The sequence below is a fragment of the Mobula birostris genome, chromosome 4, assembly GCF_030028105.1.
Source record: "Mobula birostris isolate sMobBir1 chromosome 4, sMobBir1.hap1, whole genome shotgun sequence".
In the NCBI taxonomy this organism is placed as follows: Eukaryota; Metazoa; Chordata; class Chondrichthyes; order Myliobatiformes; family Myliobatidae; genus Mobula; species Mobula birostris.
The window spans coordinates 55,595,263-55,617,929 of NC_092373.1; the positions used below are offsets into that span (position 1 = coordinate 55,595,263).

At 41.5% G+C, this 22,667-nt stretch overlaps 1 protein-coding gene across 2 annotated transcripts in view; it reads left to right on the forward strand.

Annotated features, from left to right (window-relative positions):
• Positions 1–22,667, forward strand: part of golim4a (golgi integral membrane protein 4a) — a 104,136-nt gene that overhangs the window by 56,837 nt on the left and 24,632 nt on the right. For both annotated transcript variants that reach the window (XM_072255394.1, XM_072255395.1), the window contains exons 9-12: positions 272–616; positions 6,412–6,608; positions 11,192–11,268; positions 16,765–16,862. In XM_072255394.1, coding sequence (XP_072111495.1) covers positions 272–616; positions 6,412–6,608; positions 11,192–11,268; positions 16,765–16,862 — 717 coding nt within the window. The remainder of the gene's footprint in view (positions 1–271; positions 617–6,411; positions 6,609–11,191; positions 11,269–16,764; positions 16,863–22,667) is intronic.

A 22,667-nucleotide genomic window follows, 5' to 3' on the forward strand; every position in this document is an offset into this window, starting at 1 on the left:
TAAGGTTGCTGCCTTGCAGCACTGGAGACTGGTGTTTAGTTCTGACATTGGGTACTTTCTGTGTGGAGTTTTCACACTCTCCTGGTGACGGAGAAAACTTTGCTGTAAACGGATAGTCAGTGCAGATTTAATGGGCAAATGGGGAATTTGATTTGGTGATCTATGCTTCTGTGATTGTGAACTTCAACAGATTATGCTAGGTTTGTAAACAGGGGCAGTAGACTAGAGCCAGTGCAATGAATAAATAAAGTTACACATGTACGTCTTTCAGAGAGAAGGTGGCCTGTCACATGTTAAGCCAATGATAGAAGAGAATGAGATCTCTAAAACAAGAGAAGATAATGAAGAAGAACCGGAGAAGCGATATCCTCAACATGAAAACTGGCACAGGAATCCACTGCCAGGGCATTTAGATGTGGACCAGGATGAAAATGAAGGACAGGAGCATCATCGTGAGTGGGGTGAGGAAGAGAGAGAAGGTCATATAGTGGATCAGGCAAGAGCAAATGGACAACATCAAGAGGAAGAGGAAACTGAAAATCATCTGAATGAAGATCACGAAAATGGGAATGACCACGGAGGAGAACAAAATCTGTCCACAAACAGTCCTAATAAGGTAATATTTAACTTTATTTTATTTATTGTTTCAAGAACATGAATGCAAAAGTAAATCTATTTTTCTTATCTTCTTGACCTGCTCTTTGTTTCCACGCTCCCATCTCCAGTAGTAAATGTGAAGAATCATGAATTTCTGAGTCTGATAGTACTTCTTACCTGTCTTTCTTCTGTTTTGTCCCATGGCTACTTCATTCCTGTGTGGAGGCATACTCCCATTTTGTTTCCGGTTCACCTCCGCCTGTCCCTAACCTTCCCAAACTCTGTTTCTCCTTTAGTTCCACCTTCAGCTCCACTGGCCCTGTCTCCACTAAACTGCTGACCATATAACTTCCCTTCCTGGCGCCTGAGTTAGCAATCAGATGCCATGTCTCCTGTGCTCAAAGACACAGACCCTTTGATCTTATATCCTCACAAATGACCACTCAATCTCCGACTTTCCTATTGTCTCTAAAGTTCATGATGGATATCAAATTCATATCCATCTTTTCAAGCATTTCTTGCTCAACTTCGTCCAAATAATTTTCTGCTCTTGCCGTAGTTTTGTGTCAGTAATGAACTCCAATGTGACCGGAACAGGTAATCTCTCTTCTTAAACTTCTCAACCTTTCTGTAACCTTTTGTCATTGTTGACTATGCCATCCAAATTTTCAGCTGGATTGATGTTCTAATCAGCGATAGACATATGTGTGAAAATGTAATAAAGGAAACGCAATGGAGACCAGGTCAAGGTGAGGTTTAGATTTGTTCTTCTTTAAAAAAAAATGTTCAGTTGGAAGATCAGAAAATATGGCATTATTTCTGTTTTGCTTGCAAATCTGTAATATCATGAGGAGGGTTTAACTGTCTACCCACCCCCTACCTCACCCTCACCAAACCCTGAACAAACTACAATTGTAAAAAATTGGGGACCTGGCACTAATTCCTGTGGCACACCATTCACTGCAGCCCTTAAACCAGAAAATGACTCATTTTGTACTCTGTGCCTCCCAATAGCCAGCGAATCTTCCATCAACACTATATTTTCTGCAGTAACTTTTGATTGTATTTCTTTGGGGAATCCATATATAATATATCCACTGTTTACCCTTTATCCAAGGGACACTACCTCAAAGGACTCCAATAAATCACTCAAACCTGATCTTCTACATACTCTGAAAGAAAATTTAGAAATAATTATGTCCTTTTGATTATAATAGTTACCTTGTTTCAAAAGTAGGCTCTCAGGAATCCAGTAATTAATGGAATTGTGTAGTTTTTTCATATGTTTGAATGTCTTATTCCTGTTTTCTTCCTGATTTTTATGAGTATTGTGATTTTGATCAAACCAAATAACCTCAGCCCTATACTAAGCTATTCAGGATTGGCTAAAACAATTTGGATGAGAGCAGAGTTAAATGTACATTCCCCTATGTGGGCATAATCATCAATTTCACATATACTTAACTCTTTATCATATATGTAATAAGAAAATAAAAATCTCTGTGGGTTTTGAAAATATAACATAAAGAGCAAAAATTACTCTAAATAGCAGGCCAGCATCATCTGTGGAAAGTGGAAAAAAGTTAATGTTTCAGGTCGAACAGCCAATGCAAATGCAAGGACGTGGATGAGCCTATGAAATGTATTTAGGACAGTTTCCTGGAACAATACATTTTGAAATCAACTAAAGAACAAACTGTTTTAAATCTCTTCTTGTTTGATAAGGCAGGTTTAGTTACATCTTTAGAGAGTCGCAGATAAAAGTGATAACAAAATGAGTTTTATATTTAAATTAAAAGAGAGTTCATCAAGCAACTAGAATCTTTAACATAATTCAGTTGTTTTTAATATGGCAAGTGCACTGTTTACAAAAAGATGGGAAATTAAATTAAAATTTTGCCAAAAGATAAACAATGGCAAGCATTTCAATAAATAGTTCAGAAATTGTACATAAATAGTGATCAATCAGTGGTTAAGTAAGGAAGCCAGGAATACTAATAGATCAAAAGTTGATGCTTACATTTTCCTTATTGTGAGGAATAAGTTTATGAGGAATAAGACAGGAAAACACTTAAGAATGAGCAAAAAGTATGATAGAGGGAGAAGTTAATTCAGAAGAGTATATTAGCATTAACATGGGAAAAGAATCTGAGAATATCTACAACCATGCTAAAAGAGAAAGATGTTCACAAATAAATATGGATCTCTTAAGACAAAGACCATAAGGCCCTAAGACACAGGAGCAGAATTAAGCCATTCGGTCCATCTGGTCTGTTCTGCTGACTCATGGCTGATTTATTATCTATCTCAATGCTATTCTCTTGCCATATCCCCATAACCTTAGATGCCCTGAATAATCAAGAACTTATAAACCTCTGCTTTAAATATGCCCAATGACTTGGTCTCCACAGCCATCTGTGGCAATGAATTCCACAGGTTCACCGCCCTCTAGCTAAATAAATCCCTGCTCATCTCTGTTCCAAAAGGATGTCCCTCAATTCTGAGGCTGTGCCCTCAGGTCCTGGACTCCCCCACTATAGGAAACATCCTTTCTATATCTACCCCGTCTTGGACTTTCAATATTTGATAGGTTTCAATGAGATCTCCCCTTATTCTTCTAAACTCCAGCGAGTACAACCCGGAGCCATCAAACACTCCTCATATGTTAACCCTTTCATTCCTGGAATCATTCTTCTGAGCCTGCTATGGACATGCTCCAATGCCAACACATCTTTTCTTAGATAAGGGGCTCAAATCTGCTCATAGTACTCCAATTGCAGTCCGACCGATGTCTTATGAAGCCTCAGCATTACATACTTGGTTTTATGTTATGGTCTTCTCAGAAGGAATGCTAATATTGCCTTTGGCTTCCTTGCCACTGGGCCAACTGACAAGGTAACCTTTAGGGAATCTTCTAAGTCCCTTTGCAACTCAGAGTTTTGAATTTCCTCCCTGTCTAGAAAATAACCTATGTCTTTATTCCTTCTACCATAGTGCATGACCATACATTTCCCAACAGTCTATTGCATCTGCCATTTCTTTGCCCATTCTTCTAATATGTCTAAGTACTTCTGCTGTTTCCCTGCTTCCTCAACACTAAATGCCCCTCCATTTATCTTCATATCATCTGCAAACTTGGCCACAAAGCCATCAATTCTGTCATTCAAAACATTGACATATAACTTGAAAAAAAGTGGTCCCAACACCAACCCATATTGAAAATCACTAGTCACCAGCATCCAGCCAGAAAAGGCCAGTCAGCCAATCCATGCTCGTAACTTTCCTGTAGTGCCATGGGCTCTGTCTTGTTAAGCAGCCTCGTATGCAACACCTTATCAAAGGCCTACTTATTTCAAGTAAATGATTTTCCTTTGTCCATCCTACCTGTTACTTCATCAAAATATTCCAACGGCTTTTCAAGTAGGATTTGCCTTTAAGGAAACCATGCTAACCTTGGCATATTTTACCATGTTCCTCCAAGTAAAATTAGATCTCACCCTTAATATTGAATTCCAACATCTTCCCAAACACTGAAGTCAGGCTAACTGGCCTATAATTTCCTTTCTTCCGCCTCCCTCCACTTTTAAAGAGTGGTGTGACGTTTGCAATTTTCCTGTCCTCCGGAAATATTCAAGAACTAGTGATTCTTGAAAAATCACTACTAATGCTTCTACAATCTCTTCAGTTGTCCCTTTCAGAACCCTGGGGTGTAGACCATCTGGTGCAGGTGACTTATCTACCTTCAGACCTTTCAGCTTCCTAAGCACCTTCTCCTTAGCAACACTCATTTCTGCTTACTGATACGGTCAAATTTCTGGCATATTGCTAGTGTCATCCACATTAAAGTCTAACACAAAATACTTAAGATCTAGAGATATAGAACAGCATTATGTCACTTGGCCTATCGGGTCTGCTCCGCCATTTCATCAAGCTGATCCAGTTTTCCTCTTAGTCCAATCTCCAGCCTTTCCCCTCTATCCCTTCATGCCCTGACCAATCAAAAATCCATTAACCTCTACCTTAAATAAACATAAATACTTGGCCTCCACAGCTGCTTGTGGCAAAGAATTCCATAGAGTCATCTCCCTCTGGCTAAAGACATTCCTCCTCATCTCACTTCTAAAAGATGCCCCACTACTCGGAGGCTGTGTCCTCTGGCCCTACACTCTCCCACCATTGGAGACACTTTATCAAGGTCTTTCATCATTCAATAGGTTTCAATGAGGCCACCCCTCATTCTTCTTAATTCTAGGGAATACAAACTCAAAGCTGCAAATTAACCTTTAGGGAATCCTGCACAAGGACACCCAAGTCCCTAAGCATCTCAGTTGTTTTGCATTTTCTCTCCATTCAGAACATAGTAAACCCTTTTATTTCTTCCACCGAAGTGCATGACCATACACTTCCTGACACTGTATTCCATTTACCATTTCTTTGCCCATTCTCCTAATCTGTCTAAGTCCTTCTGTCACCTCTCTACTTTCTCAAAACTACCCACAACTCCTCATATTGTCTGCAAACTTTGCAATAAAGCCGTCAATTCCATCATCCAAATCATTGACATATGATGTAAAAAGAATCAGTCCAAACAGGTGGTCATCAGCAGCCGGTTAGAAAAGGCTCCCTTTATTCCCACTCTTTGTCTCCTGCCAATCAACCACTGCTTTATCCATGCTAGAATATTTCCTGCAATACTGTGTGCTTGTAGCTTGTTGAGCAGCCTTAAGTGTGGCACTTTGTCAAAGGCCTTCTGAAAATCCAAGTACACAACATGAACTGATTCTCCTTTGTCTATCCTGCTTGTTACTACTTCAAAGAATTTCAAAAGATTTGTGAGGCAAGATTTTCCGTTAAGGAAATCATGTTGACTACGGTGTATTAAGTTCATCCACTGTTTCTTTGTCCACCATAATTACTGCTCCAGCATCATTTTCCAGTGGTCCAATGTCCGCTCTTACCTCTCTTTCACACATTTTATATCTGAAATAAACTTTTGGTAGCTCTTTGCTATTATTGTCTGGCTTACCTTCATATTTAACTTTTTTGCTTCTTAGAGTTTTATTAGTTGCCTTCTGTTGGTTTTTCAATGCTTCCCAAATCTCTAACTTCCCAGTAATGTTGTTACATACTGTACCTTCTCTTTTGCTTCAATACTATCTTTGATTTCCCTTGTCAGCCACTGTTGCCTCATCTATCCTTTAGAATACTTCCTCTTTGGATATATCTATCTTGTGCCTTCTGAATTGTTGCCAGAATCTTCAGCCATTGCTATTGTACCATGATCCCTGCTAGTGTCCCCCAGATCCTCTCTCATGCCTCTGTAATTCCCTGTAGTCCACTGTAGCATCTATACATCTGACTTCAGCCTTTCCCTCTCCACCTGCAGGGTGAATTCTATTATATTATAATCATTTACTCTTAAATGTTCCTTTATCTTATGCTCCCTAATCAAATCTAGTTCATTACAAAGAACCCAATCCATAATTGTCCTTTCTCTGGTGAGCTCAGTCAGAGCTCACCAGAGAGCTCAACTAAATAGCCATCCTGTTCTACAAATTCTGTCTCTTGGGATCTACTACCAACCTGACTTTCCAAATCTACCTGCATATTGAAATCCCACATGACCATTGTCCTTTTTACATCTCTTCTATATACTTATACTGTATCATAGATATAGTTTGTTAAAAGTGCTTTGAGGATAATGTTTATCTTCCTAATACCAATATGTTTTGAATAAAATTCATGCACAATTTAAAGATATTCAGTTAATAGCCTCTAGTCATGTTAAATTACTTTGGGTTTTGTTTGGAATAGAAGAAATACAGATCCTTGTATGAGGAACAGTTGGAACAGCAACGTCTTGCAGAGCTGCGGGAAGAAGAAGCACGTAGACTGAAGGAGAGGCAGGATGCGTTGCACCAGCAGAGACTGCGGGAGTACATGCATCGGCAGCAACGGCTCCAGCAGGAAGCAGAACACAAGGAAGAATTGTTGCGGCAAGAACACTTAAGGTGAAATATCAATTGGCACTACCCTCCCTTTAATTTTCCCTTGTGTACGTGTGCTTAAAAGTAAAGGGACATATATCCCATTTAGTTTTAATGACCGCAGCTCTTAGCTCTGTAACATAGATCTGACTAAGAGTTCTCACTCATCCTTAGCGATGAGTTGACTGGAAGTACTCGTTCAGTACCAAATGTGTGGCTTCTTTAGAGGAAGCCTCCCCTTTCATGAAGCCAGATTTTCGGCTTCTTGCTGCCAACAACTGAGAGTAGATCCTGTGGGACCAGAGGTGCCATGGTAACAGAACAAGATGTGTAGAATATGGTCAATCTAACAGAGTACTCCTTTTAACTCTCTTAGCTCCTCAGTGAAATATATTTAACTTTTACTTTAAAAAGACTGGATTGTTTGCTGGCAACTACTGCTTAGGCTATAATAGCCATCCAAAGAATTTGCAGCAAAGCAGATCAGTTCCTACCTATCCATTTCGGGCGAGGGTAGTTCAAAACAGATGCTGGCCAAACTTCAGTTTTACTTGAATACCTTCAGGCCAACCCTAAGAGACTAATGCATTCCTCTTACCTACAAATCAAGTGCCGTGAGGCTTCCAAACCCATTAATTTTAGAGCTCAAATGACACATAATGGAAGTTGGAGAAATAATACAGAAGACTCATTAAATCTTATTGTTGTGCATGCCATTTACCAGCTTGAAAATGCTACGCACTAATATTCCAGACTGGAGTGATGGACTGTTGGTATGCACGGCCAAGATGGCACATGCTAAAATTTTGTTGGCATGCAGCATTAAACCCATAATAAAAGGATACATAATGATTATCTCTACTGCCAAATGAAGTAGCACATGATTTTTTCCAACTCAAGAGCAGTGAGATGTTTTCACAGGAAATATCTCATATCGGTTTGGTGCCTCTTAAACGTTCTCATGACGTGTCACATTGGATGATACAGTTTGAAATCCTTGCAGACCTGGTGAAAACAGCAGTATTTGAATAGTAAATGTTCACAAAACAATGCTATTTAGCAATGATGTTCAATTGTCTTTCAATTGTCTTTTTAAGAGATTAGTACTTAATTTTTGAGCAGGTTTTGTAAAATGCATGTTATTTCAATCTCTCTATCGTACTTTTATTATTTGTTAAACAGTAAATACATGTAAATAAGCAACAGGGCTCATCCTTTTTCCTTAAAAGGTCAATTATTGACACGAGTTCATTAATCATTGAAAAGTTCTGCTCAGAATTACCATGATACACATTAGGGTTAGTGTTTTTAGAAGATTATTACCAATTTGGGCACACACTCTCAAGAAAATGTTCACCACCCCTCTTCCAGACCTTCACAAAGCTCAGAAATGGGCAAGTGCTCTGGTAGCAACTGGGTCAAATTGTGAAACAGCAACAAAAGCAATTTGGACTTGCAGGGAGGAAGAAAAATCTTCTATTTATATAGTTTTTCAGCAGGTCTGTTGGAAGTGTTACACAAGCATTGGTTTATAATGGAGACATTTTTGCTGCATTTGCAAATGTATTTGTCATTTTCTAATGAGCATGGTTTCACAAACCACATTGAGCTGAATAAACTGCCTGCTTTTGAGAAGGAAGTGTTAGTTAGCACTCTGTGAGAACTCACAACTTCCAAATATTCTTTGTACTCTTCATCTGGAGCATGAATTACTGCAGAAGAAGAAGGGCTTTCATTTTATATCTAAAAAACGTCATTAACTTAACACAATACTCCCCAGGACTGCTCTGCATTGTCAGCTGAGAACATTTATTTAGGCCTTGAACAGGGACTGGGGTTTAAAGAGTCAAACTGGCTGTGTGACTGGTTGACTTTTAGAAAGTAGGATGTTGATTAGGAGAGGGAAAAGGTGAGTGACGGACAAGAACCATGATCAAAGATTTTGTAGAAAGCTTTAAATAAAGAAAAGAGTGAGGGAAAGGAAGTAGCAAATGTGCCCTGGATGACATAATGTGAAAGATGAAATAAAGATTTCTCTCTGACATTGAAGAGTCACAGAGGAAATTACTTAGATTAAAGAATTTTTAATTTATATTAAACTTGTGTGTTAAGTAGTGTAAAATTAACATGCTATCTGTGATGTGTAGTAAATATTTCCAATTGATCAGGTACTATTAATGAAAATACAGCATGTTCAAACATTCTATAGTTTGTAGTAATGTAATTCTCAAGGAAAACTCTTCCTGCAGTTGGAATGACAGTCCCAGAAAGACAGCAGCATGGAAGGTATTATTTAGTCTGTGAAATTTATACTGACTCCATCTTAGGGCAATCATTAGTTCCTATTCCATGCCCTCTTCCCTTAGCTCTACAATTTATTTCCTCTCAATTTCTGCTATTTTGAGAGAACAATCCCATCTTCTCCATTTTATCCTGGTATCTAAAGTCTGTCATCTCTGAACTCACTTCAGTAACTCTTTTTCTACTGTTTTCAAAGACTTCACATATTTACTGAAGTGTGGCACCTAGCACCCAAATATAATACTTCACATTTCTCAACAGTATATCTCATCTACCACCCATGTACTCATTCCAATAGCCTATCATTATTAGAAAACCTATCACTCGGCTGATGAATCAATGCCTCCCCATATTGAACAATACTGAGGAGAAGAACTGAAAGTAGCAAAGACACTAAATGTATCCCAAGCGTGGTCTTCACAGTCAGTCAGCAATAGTGACACAGTCCTGTCTGAGTCCTGAGAACCACACCTTTCAGGCCAGGACTGAGGAAATTAGTGAGTGATACACACAAAATGCTGGAGGAACTTTGCAGGCCAGGCAGCATCTGTGGAAAAGGGTAAACAGTCGACGTTTCTGGCCAAGGACCTTCATCGGCACTGGAAAAGAGAAATGAAAATGTGGGGGGAGGGGAGGAAAAAGTTGATGAAATCAGGAGGGGGAGGGATGAAGTACAGAGCTGGAAAGTCAATTGGTGGAAGAGTTACAGGGCTGGAGAAGCGGGAATCTGACGGGAGAGGACAGAAGGCCATGAAAGAAAGGGAAGTGAGAGGAGCACTGGAGGGAGGTGATGGGCAGGTAAGGAGATAATGTGAGAGAGGGAAATGGGAATGGAGAATGGTGGAGAAGAAGCGGGGGGGGGACAATTACTGGAAGTTCAAGAAATCAATGTTCAAGCCATCAGGTTGGAGGCTACCCAGACAGAATATAAGGTGATGCTCCTCCAACCTGAGTGTGGCCTCATTGTAGCAATAGAGGAGGCCATAGACTGACATGTTAGAATGGGAATGGGAAGTAAAATTTAAATGGATGTCCACTGGGAGATCCCGGTAAAGTGGGCTCTCACCCATTTCAATTCTGCTTCCCATTCCCATCCCAACTTGTCAGTCTATGACCTCCCCTACTGCTGTGATGAGGCCACACTCAGGCTGGAGGCGCAACACCTTATGTTCTGTCTGGGTAGCCTCCAACCTGATGGCTCGATCATTGATTTCTCGAACTTCCAGTAATTGACTCCCCACCTCTCCTTCACCATTCCCCATTCTCATTTCCCTCTCTCAACTTATCTCCTTGCCTACCCATCACCTCCCTCCGGTGCTCCTCTCACTTCCCTTTCTTCCATGGCCTTCTGTCCTCTCCTATCAGATACCTGCTTCTCCAGCCCTGTGCCTCTTTCACCAATCGACTTCCCAGCTCTTTACTTCATCCCTCCCCCTCTCCCAGTTTCACCTATCACCTAGTACCTTGTACTTTTTCCTCTCCTTCCCCCACATTCTTGCTCTGACTTCTCATCTCTTTTGTCCAGTCCTGATGAAGGGTCACGTCCCAAAACGTGGACTGTTTACTCTTTTCCATAGATGCTGCCTGGCCTGCTGACTCACAGCATTCTGTGTGTATTACTTTGATTTCCAGCATCTGCAGATTTTCTCTTGTTTGAAGATAGTGAGTGAACATACTTGACAACCCTGTCAATGTACAGAAGCAGATGCATCTGTTCTTGATAACTTTGGTTTAAGTGACCACCACACACACCTTGTGGAGACAGATTTCTGTCTTCACACTGAGGATATCACTCAGCATGTTGTGTGGTATAACCTACCTGATAAATGGGATCCTTTCATTGCAGATAGACTAAATCAAAAGTTGGCATCTGTAAGTCTCTGTGAACTATCATCACCTGCGTAAATGTACACCACCATCGCATTCTGTTGCATTACGTCACCACTATGGCTGTCAGGGCAGAGGATAAATCCTGCTTTAGTGAGGATTGCAGGAAGGATTTCCAGGATCAGTCCCAGGAATCTGGCCGGTACTGTTCCACCTACCCTGGAACCAGTCGCAGAATCCCATCTACCTAGGGTTCTCCATCCTGCGCCATCTTTATCTGTGCTGGGTTCATTGCAGTATTCACAGGTACCTGGTACAGATAGTAATCCAGAGAATTTAACCTTGGCTTTTTAATCCCTTTACTAAATTGTTAAAATTCATCTTCAGAATCTCATCTGTTTTTCTGCCTGTGAAATCTTAGACCTTATCCCTCAGGATACCTTCTGATTGTTATTAACTGTGAATATTTGATATAACAGGCGGCAGTCGGATTTCCGTGACGATAATGCTGCTACTGAAGCCGAAGATGAGCAGGATATGCAAGAAGAGGAAGAGGGTGAGGTTGAATCTAATAATGGCCATATATGTTACCAGTTGGATGAAGTGCAGATTTGACTGTGCATGACTGATTAAAACTGAAAAATATTTCATTTGCAGGTGTTAATTTAAGTGGCTAAAGAATGTCTCAAAACTGCATGTCTAGAGTGAAGTAGAAAACAGTGCTTAAGGCTTTAATTCAAGAGTAGATCATCTTTATTTGCCAAATGTGCATCACAACATCGAATCCTACAGTGAAATGTGTCATTTGCGTGAATGACTCTTACATTCTGGGGATGTGCTGGGATAGGCCACAAGGGCCATCATGCTACTGGCACCAATATAGCATGCTCATATCTTACTAACCAGTATGCTGTAGAATGTGGAAGGAAATGCACATGGTCACAGGGAGAATGTGTAAATTACTGACTGACAGTGCAGAAATTTAACTTTGATTACATTACACTAGCCACTAAGCTACCATGCCAGTCTACACAATTGCCATAGTCTCTTGTATTTTACCTGAGTCACTTATAAGTTTTAATATTTTTAAATTTGGAAATCAGTTCCTGTTCTCCTGGTTCCTGTGCATCAGTCAAGATCCTCCTCTGGTGGAGAGTAGAACAATTTAGATCTGTAGTGGTGAAATATTCTTGGAAGTGCAGACCACAGTAGATTAGATAAGTCTTTAAATTGACAAAACTGCGTATATGGGGCTGAGAGGTCAGACCGGGAAAGAGATATAAGATGAAGTAACAAGCAACTACAAGCTCGATATCCTGAATGTGGACTGAATGGAGGTGATCTGTAATGCAGTCACTTGATTTATATTTTACATCAACAATGTAGAACAGGCCACACTGTGAACTCTGTGTGCAGTGGACTAAATTTGAAAAAGTACAGGTAAATTGATGGAGTGTTTGGGGTCCTGGACTGCATGAAGGGTAACGGTAAAGAGCCGGGTGTGGCATCTCCTATGTTGCATGGTAAAGCACTATGGGAAGGTGCAGTAGGTGGATATCAGTAGAGGTGGAAGAGCCTCCCAGAGGGACAATGTGGTTCTTTGAAGATGTCCTTTGAATGCTGATGTCATTGAAGATGTCGTTGTTAAAATATCTCACTCTGTGACTTTCTCAAGTTTGGAGGGAGACACCAGTGTGAGCACACACAAGTTAGGGGCTTCCTCCCATCCAGCAGCTTGCCAAACTCTCTGTGCTGTCAGCTTATTCTCCCAGTCAGGGCTGAGCGCCAAAGGGCAGTTGTACTGGTGCACTCATGTCTGAGGGCAACCTTGAGCTTATGTAGAAGCTTGCTTGAAGTTCGCTGAAACCCCTTAGGAACCTTCCCTGTTGTTCAGAACAGATGTTAATTGCTTCATAGAAAGCAGCAAACCCTTCACAAGCATAACAGCAAGCAGCAGAAATCACAGGTCAGGCAGCATCAATGGAAATGAATAAGCAGTTGACATTTCAGGTTGAGACCCTTCATTAGGTCTGGAAAGGAAGGGAAAAAGGCAGAAAAAGAAGGTGGAAGGAGGGATAGAAAGACAGATGAAGGTGATTGGTGAAGCCATGTGGGTTGTGGGGGTGATGAAGTAAGCTGCTGGAAGCATTGGAAAAGGCAAAGGGCTGGAGAAGGAGGAATTTGATAGGAGAGGAAAGTGGATCATGGGAGAATGGGGAGGAGGAGGGGCACCAGAGGGAGGTGATAGGCAGCTGAGGGTAAGAGGTCAGAGTGGAGAAATAAAAAAGGGAGAGGGAAAAAAACAAACAGTAGTTGGAACAGTCAGTGTTCATGCCATCAGGCTGGAGGTTATCTAGACGGAATATGAGCTGTTGCTCCTCCATCCTGAGAGTAGACTCATCCTGACAGGAGAGGAGGCCATTGACCGACATGTCAGAATGGGAATGGGGATAGGGATTGAAATGATTGGTCACCAGGAAATACTGCTTTTTGTGGGTGGAGCTAAAGTGCTCGACAAAGCGATTCTCCCCAATCTACATCAGATCTCACCAACGTAAGGAGGGCTCACCAAGAGCACCGTATGCAATAAATGACCCCAACAGATTGGCATGTGAAGGACAGTGTGAGGCCTTGAATGGAGGTGGTGAATGGGCAGGTGTAGCACTTCTGCCACTTACAAGGGTAAGTGCCAGGAGGGAGATGAGTGGAGAGGGACAAATGGACAAGGGAATTATTCAGGGAGTGATCCTTGTGGAAGGAGAGTGGGAAAGGGAGGTAAAAATGGGCTTTGTGGTAGGGTGCTGTTGAAGATGGCAGAATTTGTAGAAAATGATGTTTTGGATGCAATAGCTGATGGAGTGGTAGACGAGGGCAAGAGGAACTCTGGCCCTCTTGAGGCAACGGGAAGATGTGATGAGCGTGGATGTTGGGATATAGAGTAGATGTGGGTGAAGGCAGCATCAATGGTGAAGGAAGAGAAATCTCATTCTTTGAAGAAGGAGGACATCTCTGATGGCCTGGGAAGGAAAGCTGCGTCCTGGGAACAGATGTGGCAGAGAGGAAGGAACTGTGAAAAGGGAAGTGGCACTTTTACAGGAGTCAGGGAGGAAAGAGGTATAGTCAAGATAGTCGTGGGAATCAGTGAGTTTATAAAAGATATCAGTAGACAGTTTGTCTCCAGTGATGGAGACAGAGAGATTAAGAAAGGGGAGTGTGGTGTCGGAAATGAACCAAATGAATTTAAGGGCAGGGTGGAAGTTGGTGTCAAAGTTGATGAAATTGACGAGCTCAGCGTGGATGCATGAAGTTGCACCAATGCAGCTGTCAGTTTAGCATAGAAAAAGTTGGGGAGCATTACCAGGGAGGTGATAGTGTAATAGTGGCCAAAGGACCTAGGGTAATGGATGAACTGAAGGAAATTTATATTAGGCAGGAAATGGTGTTTTGGTAGGCTGTTGGGTCTGAAGGCTGATAAGTCCCCGGGACCTGATGGTCTGCATCCCAAGGTACTTATGGAGGTGGCTTTAGAAATTGTGGACGCATTGGTAATCGTTTTCCAATGTTCTATAGATTCAGGATCAGCTCCTGTGGATTGGAGGGTGGCTAATGTTGTCCCTCTCTTCAAGAAGGGAGGAAGAGAGAAAACGGAATTATAGACCGGTTAGCCTGACGTTGGTGGTGGGAAAGATGCTTGAGTCAATTATAAAAGATGAAATTGAGACACATCTGGATAGTAGTAACAGGATTGGTCCGGGTCAGCATGGATTTACAAAGGGGAAATCATGCTTGACTAATCTTCTGGAATTTTTTGAGGATGTAACTATGAAAATGGACAAGGGAGAGCCAGTGGATGTAGTGTACCTGGACTTTCAGAAAGCCTTTGATAAAGTCCCAAATAGGAGATTAGTGGGCAAAATTAGGGCACATGGTATTGGGGACAGAGTACTGACATGGATTGCAAATTGGCTGGCTGACAGAAAACAAAGAGTAGCGATTAACAGATCCCTTTCGGAATGGCAGGCGGTGACCAGTGGGGTACCACAGGGTTCAGTGCTGGGACCGCAGCTGTTTACAATATATATTAATGATTTAGATGAGGGAATTAAAAGTAACATTAACAAATTTGCCAATGACACAAAGCTGGGTGGTAGTGTGAAATGTGAGAAGGATGTTATGAGAATGCAGGGTGACTTGGACAGGCTGGGTGAGTGGGCAGATGCATGGCAGATGCAGTTTAATGTGGATAAATGTGAGGTTATCCACCTTGGTGGTAAGAACGGGAAGGCAGATTATTACCTAAATGGAGTCAAGTTAGGAAAAGGGGAAGCACAACGAGATCTAGGTGTTCTTGTACATCAATCGCTGAAAGCAAGCATTGCAAGTACAGCAGGCAGTGAAGAAAGCTAATGGCATGCTGACCTTCATAACAAGGGGAATTGAGTATAAGAGCAAAGAGGTCCTTCTGCAGCTGTACAGGGCCCTGGTGAGACCACAGCTGGAGTACCGTGTGCAGTTTTGGTCTCCAAATTTGAGGAAGGACATTCTTGCTATTGTGGGAGTGCAGCGTAGGTTCACAAGGTTAATTCCCGGGATGGCGGGACTGTCATATGTCGAAAGATTGGAGCGACTGAGCTTGTATACTCCGGAATTTAGAAGGCTGAGAGGGGATCTTAATGAAATATATAAGATTATTAAGGGATTGGACACACTGCAGGCAGGAAGCATGTTCCCGCTGATGGGTGAGTCCAGAACCAGAGGCCACAGTTTAAGAATTAGGGGTAGGCCATTTAAAACGGAGTTGAGGAAAAACTTTTTCACCCAGAGATTGGTGGATATATGGAATGCTGTGCCCCAGAAGGCTGTGGAGGCCAAGTCTCTGGATGCTTTCAAGAAAGAGATGGATAGAGCTCTTAAAGATAGCAGAATCAAAGGTTATGGGGATAAGGCAGGAACTGGATACTGATTGTGGATGATCAGCCATGATCACAGTGAATGGTGGTGCTGGCTCGAAGGGCATTATGGCCTACTCCTGCACCTATTGTCTATTGTCTATTGACTTAAAACATGGACTGTTTCACATACCCAACGAAAAGGCAGGCATAGCTGAGCCCATGCAGGTGTCTATTGCGACTTGTTGAGTTTGGAGAAAGTGGGAGGAGCTGAAAGAAAAATTGTTGAGGGTGTGGACCAGTTCTATCAGACGGAGGAGGGTGGTGGTGGAGGGGAACCGGTTGGGTCTGTTGTCAAGAAAGAAGTGGAGAGCTTTAAGGCCTTCTTGATGAGGGATAGAAGTGTGCAGGGACTGGATATCCATGGAGAAATTGAGGCGGTCAGGGCCATGGAATTGAAAGTTGTTGAGATCAAAAGCATGTGAAGTGTCGCAGATATAGATGGGAAAGGACTGAACCAAGGGGTTAAAATGGAGTTGAGGTATGAGGACAGGAGTTCAGTGGGGCAGGAGCAACCAGAAACAATGGGCCTACCTGGAAATCAATCAGCAGCTACCCTTGTTGTTCTCATTAAATAGCACTGGCAATGGTGGAAGAGTGTGGGCAGATTCCTCCTGTATCAGCTGCTGAGAGTTGAACTCCAAAATGACAACAATAGTTACAAGTTAATCAAATGATGTTTTGGCTGCTCCTCATATGTCCAGCAGGCATGTCTACTTATTTGGTTATCATGTGCCTTTGCAACATCTCACTTCATGAAAGTTTTTGTACTCAATGCATGGAATTTTCATGTGGAAGTGTAGTTAATTGCCACACATCCAAATTTTCTGTCCATATAAAGATATTCTCTATATACGCACACACATGAATAAAGTAGAAAGTTAAAATTGTCTTTTAATATTGTTGGTATGCCTTCAAGTTATGCATTGTTCGAGTGTGTTACTGAAATTTGGCATCATAGCTGGTAAATTAAAACTTGGGCATATTTCCAAACTGAGTTCATAAACAGTATTGATTGCAAAAATACTAAAAGATAGTTTGGATTGTCACTGTTGTGCATTTAATGAATTAAGTAACAAAGTTTTCCATCGTTTGCATGTTAGCTGATGATGAGAACAATCCACGCGAGGAAACTGAAGATCGGGACCCAGAAATTGTAAATGACCAACATCAAGCAGAACACAAAGCTATCAATCAGCAGGTGAAGACATCTACAAAGTGATTTATGATTTGTTTCAAGAAGCTTGATTCTATATATTCAATGCTGATTTATTCACCAGCAGGTTTAATGGTTTGGATTTCTGCTGCACAGGTGACAGCACTATATACTGTATATGGCCAATACAAGAGTCTAATTAATAAGCAGTAGCTGAGTGCAGCAAATGCCAAATGGCTCAGATTGTAAAGAGTGACAGATTTGCTGTAATGTTAGTTTACTGCTGTATATGATCATTGTCAGAAGACTATAGACATTTACTGTGATTGTACATAATTTGATTTTTTTAAGTTTCTGCATCAAGTAGAATTTATTCTTTGTGCTGCCTAAAATGGGCCGTTGTAGTCATTCACGCTCTGTGGCATAGGCTAAGTGAGCAAAGTTTTTGCATTTCTTCCTTGCACTCAGCGCTCAAGATCCAAACTAAAAACTAGGAGGAGTACAAGGTACTTATGACAGCTCATTGCTCAATTGTCACATTTTGCCAAGTGGGTGTTTCCACTCCTGAGCACCCATGTTACTAATAGGACCTTTCTTTTGCATAGCTCCTTTAGTCATCCAATGCATTCGCAGAGGAGAAATGGGTGCCATATAGTAAACTGATCGGGAGAAGAAGCAATTCATGGAGTGAAAGTGACAAGATGGAAGAATTTAGTGAGAGTGCTCTAGTACGTGCGACTAAGGCAGCTGCAGCCTTGGTCATACTACTGGGGTTAGGGACTAGCACTGGCAAAAAAAACATGTTGGAGAAACTAAAAATGGAGTTAGCAATAATTTGAGTGCCAGTTATGGCTTACTGGTTTATTATCGTCACGTGAATGAGGATACAGTGAAAAGCTTGTCTTGATCAAATCATTACACAGTATATTGAGCTAGAAATAAGGTAAAACAATAACAATGCAGAATAAAGTGTAAAAGCAGCTAAAAGGGTACAGTGAAAATAAATGATAAAGTGCAAGATCATAACAAGGTAGATTGTGAGGTCAAGAGTCCATCTTATTGTATAAGAAGTCCATTCAAGAGTCTGATAACAGTGGGGATAAATCTGCCCTTGAGCCTGGTGGCATGTGCTTACAGGCTTTTGTATCTTCTGCCCAATTGAGAAGGGGAGAAGAGAGATGTCTTGGGGGGGGGGATGGGTTGAGTTTTGATTATGCTAGCTGCTTTACTAAGACAGAGAGAAATGTAGACAGTCCATAGAAAGGAGGCTGGTTCTTATGATGTGCTTGTGCAGGTAAAGTTGGGGCAGAAGGAATGTAGAACTAAGTGTTTTGAGATTGTTTGGATGTGAGGTTTGGAGCTTAGGTCAGTGTTGAGCTGGATTTTTTGGGATATGGATCATTGACAGAGCTTAAGGTAACATGGAGGACCTCAATGAGTTCGGAGACAAGAGTTGTCGATTATTGATTAAGGAGGTAACAATTGATCCTTCATGATTAATGAGCAGTATCATTCTTTATCGTTTTAATTTAGGCTCCTCTCCTGTTTCTGATTGTATGTTAAAATACTATGCCATCAATTTTGTGTTATGATTTTTTTTAACATCCTAAGCTGCAACATTGTATTTTCCACTGAGATAAAGCGCGAATATTTATGTTATCTTGAGTTCTCCAAGCTGGTGCCTAGCCTACAAAGCTTGCCTTTAGCAGCTGTTTCAGCCATTACCACAAGCTTCACGCTTCTGCTGCTTGTTCCGTCATCAATTAAAATAAAGCTAATTGCTCATGGTGGCACACTTAGTTTGCCTTTCATGCTTGTTTACTGTGTCTGCTGTTTATTTTTCTCTTTCGTTCTGATGGGCTTTGTCTTGTGTGCCTGTCGGTAAGAGTTGGCTACTGAGCCTGCATATTTAAGTCTGCCTCCACACATGCAAGCAGAGAAATCTGCAGTGACACTTTGGTGAAGTACAGAGGAAGTGCTACTTGGTTAGGAGTGCCACCTTTTGGATGAGGCATTAAACCAATGCACTATCTGCCTTTTAAAATGCTTTTTGGCACAACTTCAAAGAAGAGCAAGTGTATTTTTCCTGGCGTACTCTCCAATATTTACCTCTCAATCATGGTCATATTAACAAAATATTTAGTTATTGTCATACTGCTTTTGTGCGAGCTTCCTATTCACAAACTGACTGCTCCATTGTTAGTCCAGTAACTATTACATTTCATATGTACTTAAAGCTTTGAGACTAACTGAAGCTGGGAGAAGCACTAAAAATGTAAATCTTTCATTCTGACTCTCTGTGTCTTTCAGTCTAAGTTTGTCCATCGTTGTCTATCTATTTTTATTTTTAGTTCATTCCCATTATCTGTGTTACTTACTTTGATGTTATATCGATTTTAATAGATGACTGGAAGCTTTGTAATCAGGCAATGTTACTGTGATCTCTTGATGCTTTGTAACCAGGGCCACTTTCCCTGTGCCAGTCACTCCTAGCTAAATGAGGCATAACATGAGGTTAATGAGTGTTGGAACCTCAATATTTATGTTGATATTTTACAGATTGAAGATGCGCAGGTGAACTGTTGTTTAATTATCTTTGAAAAAGGACAAAGGTCCACGAGCACTTGCTACATCAATTAATTTCAGGATTGTTCTAATAAGTGAAACAAGTGTTTAATGTGGTTTAACTACTTGTGCTTTTGCATATGTCGGTGAAATGTTTAAGGGGAACATGATGGGGGGAACTTCTTCACTCAGATGGTAGTGAGAGTGTGGAATAAGCTGCCAGCATATGTAATAGATGTGGATTCGATTTCAACGTTTAAGAGAAATTTGGACAGGTACTTGGATGTGAGGGGTATGGAAGCCTATGGTCTTGGTGCAGGTTTATGGGACGTGGCAAATTAATAATAGTTCAGCATGGACTAGATGGGCCAAGGGGCCTATTTCTATTCTGTGACTCTATAATTCATTAACCATTGCTATATTTTCCTCCAAAACATCGGGACAGGGGTGGCAAATGTCATCAGTTGTTTTCAATTTCCAGTAACTCAGAAAGGGGAGTAATTGTAGAGAATACTTATGGAGATACATTTAGGAGAAAGTTCGAAAAGTGCATGATTAGGGTAGAGATAGAATGATATGCTGACCAGATAAAGTTGGGTGGGATGAAGTGCACAGTTACATGTAGAGCTTAAAGATCAATATAAATGTTTAAAATGTGCAATTAATGGTTTTCCTTGGAAAAAAAAAGGTATAGCTAGGCAATAGCAGAGTAGAATTGGCAGCAGTTACCAAGATCCCATGGACAAAATTGCATTCATATTTGCACCAGTTGCAGGAAACGGAATGGAATAGTGATGCCCATGCGTCGAGCTGCATCCATTTGTTTCAACCTCCTTATTAGTTCTGCTGCAATACCACTCTGTGGTCCTGTCTGAGCAGTTTTGAAGAGAACACCCACCTGGTATGGTTCAGCGGCATGGGTGAAAAGATTATGTGCTGAATTTACAAACCCCATGTTTACCCTCTGTCTAATATATCATAGACCCACCTCTCTTCAGTCTTGGCAAAAACTGGTAATTCACTAAATTCCTTTTGAGCCTTAAACTTTGGATATCTTTATCTCATAGATTTTGGCAGTTCCCTTTCGTGGCCCCTCCCTTTATATTTTACTTATATTTCAATTGCAGTGCAGGTAAACAATAAAGTGCAAGATCATACCAAGGTAGATTGTGAGGTCAGGAGTCCATCTTGTCGTATAAGAAGTCGATTCAAGAGTCTGATAACAGTGGGATAGAAACTGTCCTGGAGCCAGGTGGTATGTACTTTCAGGCTTTTGTATCTTCTACCCGATGGGAGAGGGGAGAAGAGCGAATGTCCAGGTGGGGGTGGGGGTGGGTGGGGGGGGAGGATGGTATGGTTGATTACGGCAACTGCTTAGGTGGGGTCTGTTACGTGTGTGCGGAGCAAGAACAACAATGGAGTAGCAGGGTTAAGTGTTTTTACTGAGTCACCTTAGCCATTGTACTTGCTGGACGACTTACAGTGCGGGAGCTACGAAGTGAGCCCGCCAAAATGAAAAGCATCCGCACTTGAAAGCTGGTGTCCAAAAGAGAGTTCTTCCTGCGTGTCCGAGGCCCAGTCATTTCACCGTATGATCATTCACCAGCTTGTGCACTTGCCACGTTCTTGCAATCAACCCGATATGGTTCATCTCTCCCCCTGTAAATGGGAACCACAGAGGAAGGGAATATGTGAGGTAAAATGATGAAATGTATATCCTGCTTGGTACCAGTTAACATGCCAGTGCACCTTCATGAACTACCGGGGGGTGGGGGGGGAAACCTTTTTCTCTGTGCCTTCCTGGTTAACTGATGTTGATGTTAGTAAGGCTGTGAATCTCCTCAGCTCTTGATGAAGCGTCCATTTATTCAACTGCTAGGACACAACGTTATCAGCAGAGACAGCTTTCCAGGCTTTGGACAACGTATTGGGGGGGGCGCAGGACAGCGTCTTTGTGACACACATACAGTTCTCACGTCTGGCAGACCCCCTATGAGAACGTAGAGGAGTTAGTTGCAAGATTGACCCTGGTGGTACAGGAATGCAAGTACAAAAGGCGTTCCTCTGAGAAAATTCAAAGAAGCAATGCTTATCCGAGCTTGATTGTTGGAGTCCAAGATAGCTGGAAGGACACAGAAGAATCTGCCATCCGATTTGTACTGGGTCAATGCATGCTCCACAGCTCACAACTGGGGGGAAGTCAAGAGAGATCTTGCACTGATTCTGCCATCCCCATCTCCACTGATTCAGGCAGTACTGGAACTGGAGACCCCTCCTGAAAATCTCAATGTTTACCATCAGATAACAATCCACAGCCTACAGTCTCCACAGAATCACATCAGCCTCCATGGAGATGCCATCACTGTGGTGAAAATCATGCCCAATGTGCCTGGTCTGCACAGGTAGGCACTTCTGTCTCCACCCAGCTAATAGGAGTCACCTGTCACTCATTTCCAACTCATCACCTGCAGCCTATTTAAACCCAGCTCTCATCCACAGTCCTTGTTGCCTTGTCATGTTAAGTGTCTGTTCTATCTTGTTTGGTAGTCCCTCGTGGCATATTATTTTGTAGTTTATTAGTAAAATGTTGCTTGCTGCCAAATCATTCCACTGCTCTGGTTCTGTGTCAAGACTTCTCTACATTTCCTGTCACAATGGTCTAATTGCAAGCATCTAAAGATTTTCTGCTGGATCTGTCAGTTCAGATTCATTCTGTAGGTGCAGAGCATCAAAGTACTTCTACCCAAGTTCTCGCAAGTGCTTGCTTTGTTTTATTGCTTCCTCTTGCTTTGCCACTGATGTTAAAATTGGTGCGTGTTCGATGTCGGTCTGGAAGGTTTACTCCCATTGTTGCCATGTTACAGGGTTTGGTTTTGTTATAGCTGTGGCCCAAAATGGATTGGGTGACTGGAGTAGAGTGGCCATTCTTGTTTTGATACTTGGTGCCAACCGCTATATATATGAACTGAGCCAAATTCAGAAACCCAGGACTAAGCTGTGGCAAGAGCTTTCTATCCTGAGTAACCTGTGTGGACCGAAGTTGTGCTTAGTTCATTAAACTTCGGAATCCTGGACAGCTGGAAAGTTTCAACTCCACCATGGCTGTCTGCCGTGGTCATTCCAAGATCTTTTGATGCCTGAGAAATGTCAATGAAAGCAATAGGAATTCAAAGGAAGATGAAAAAGAAAACAATTACATACAGTGTGTTAAAATTTATTAGTTTAAGAAAATCAACTGAAACTACTTCAATATCCAGATTGGTTTATTATTGTCAAATGTACCAA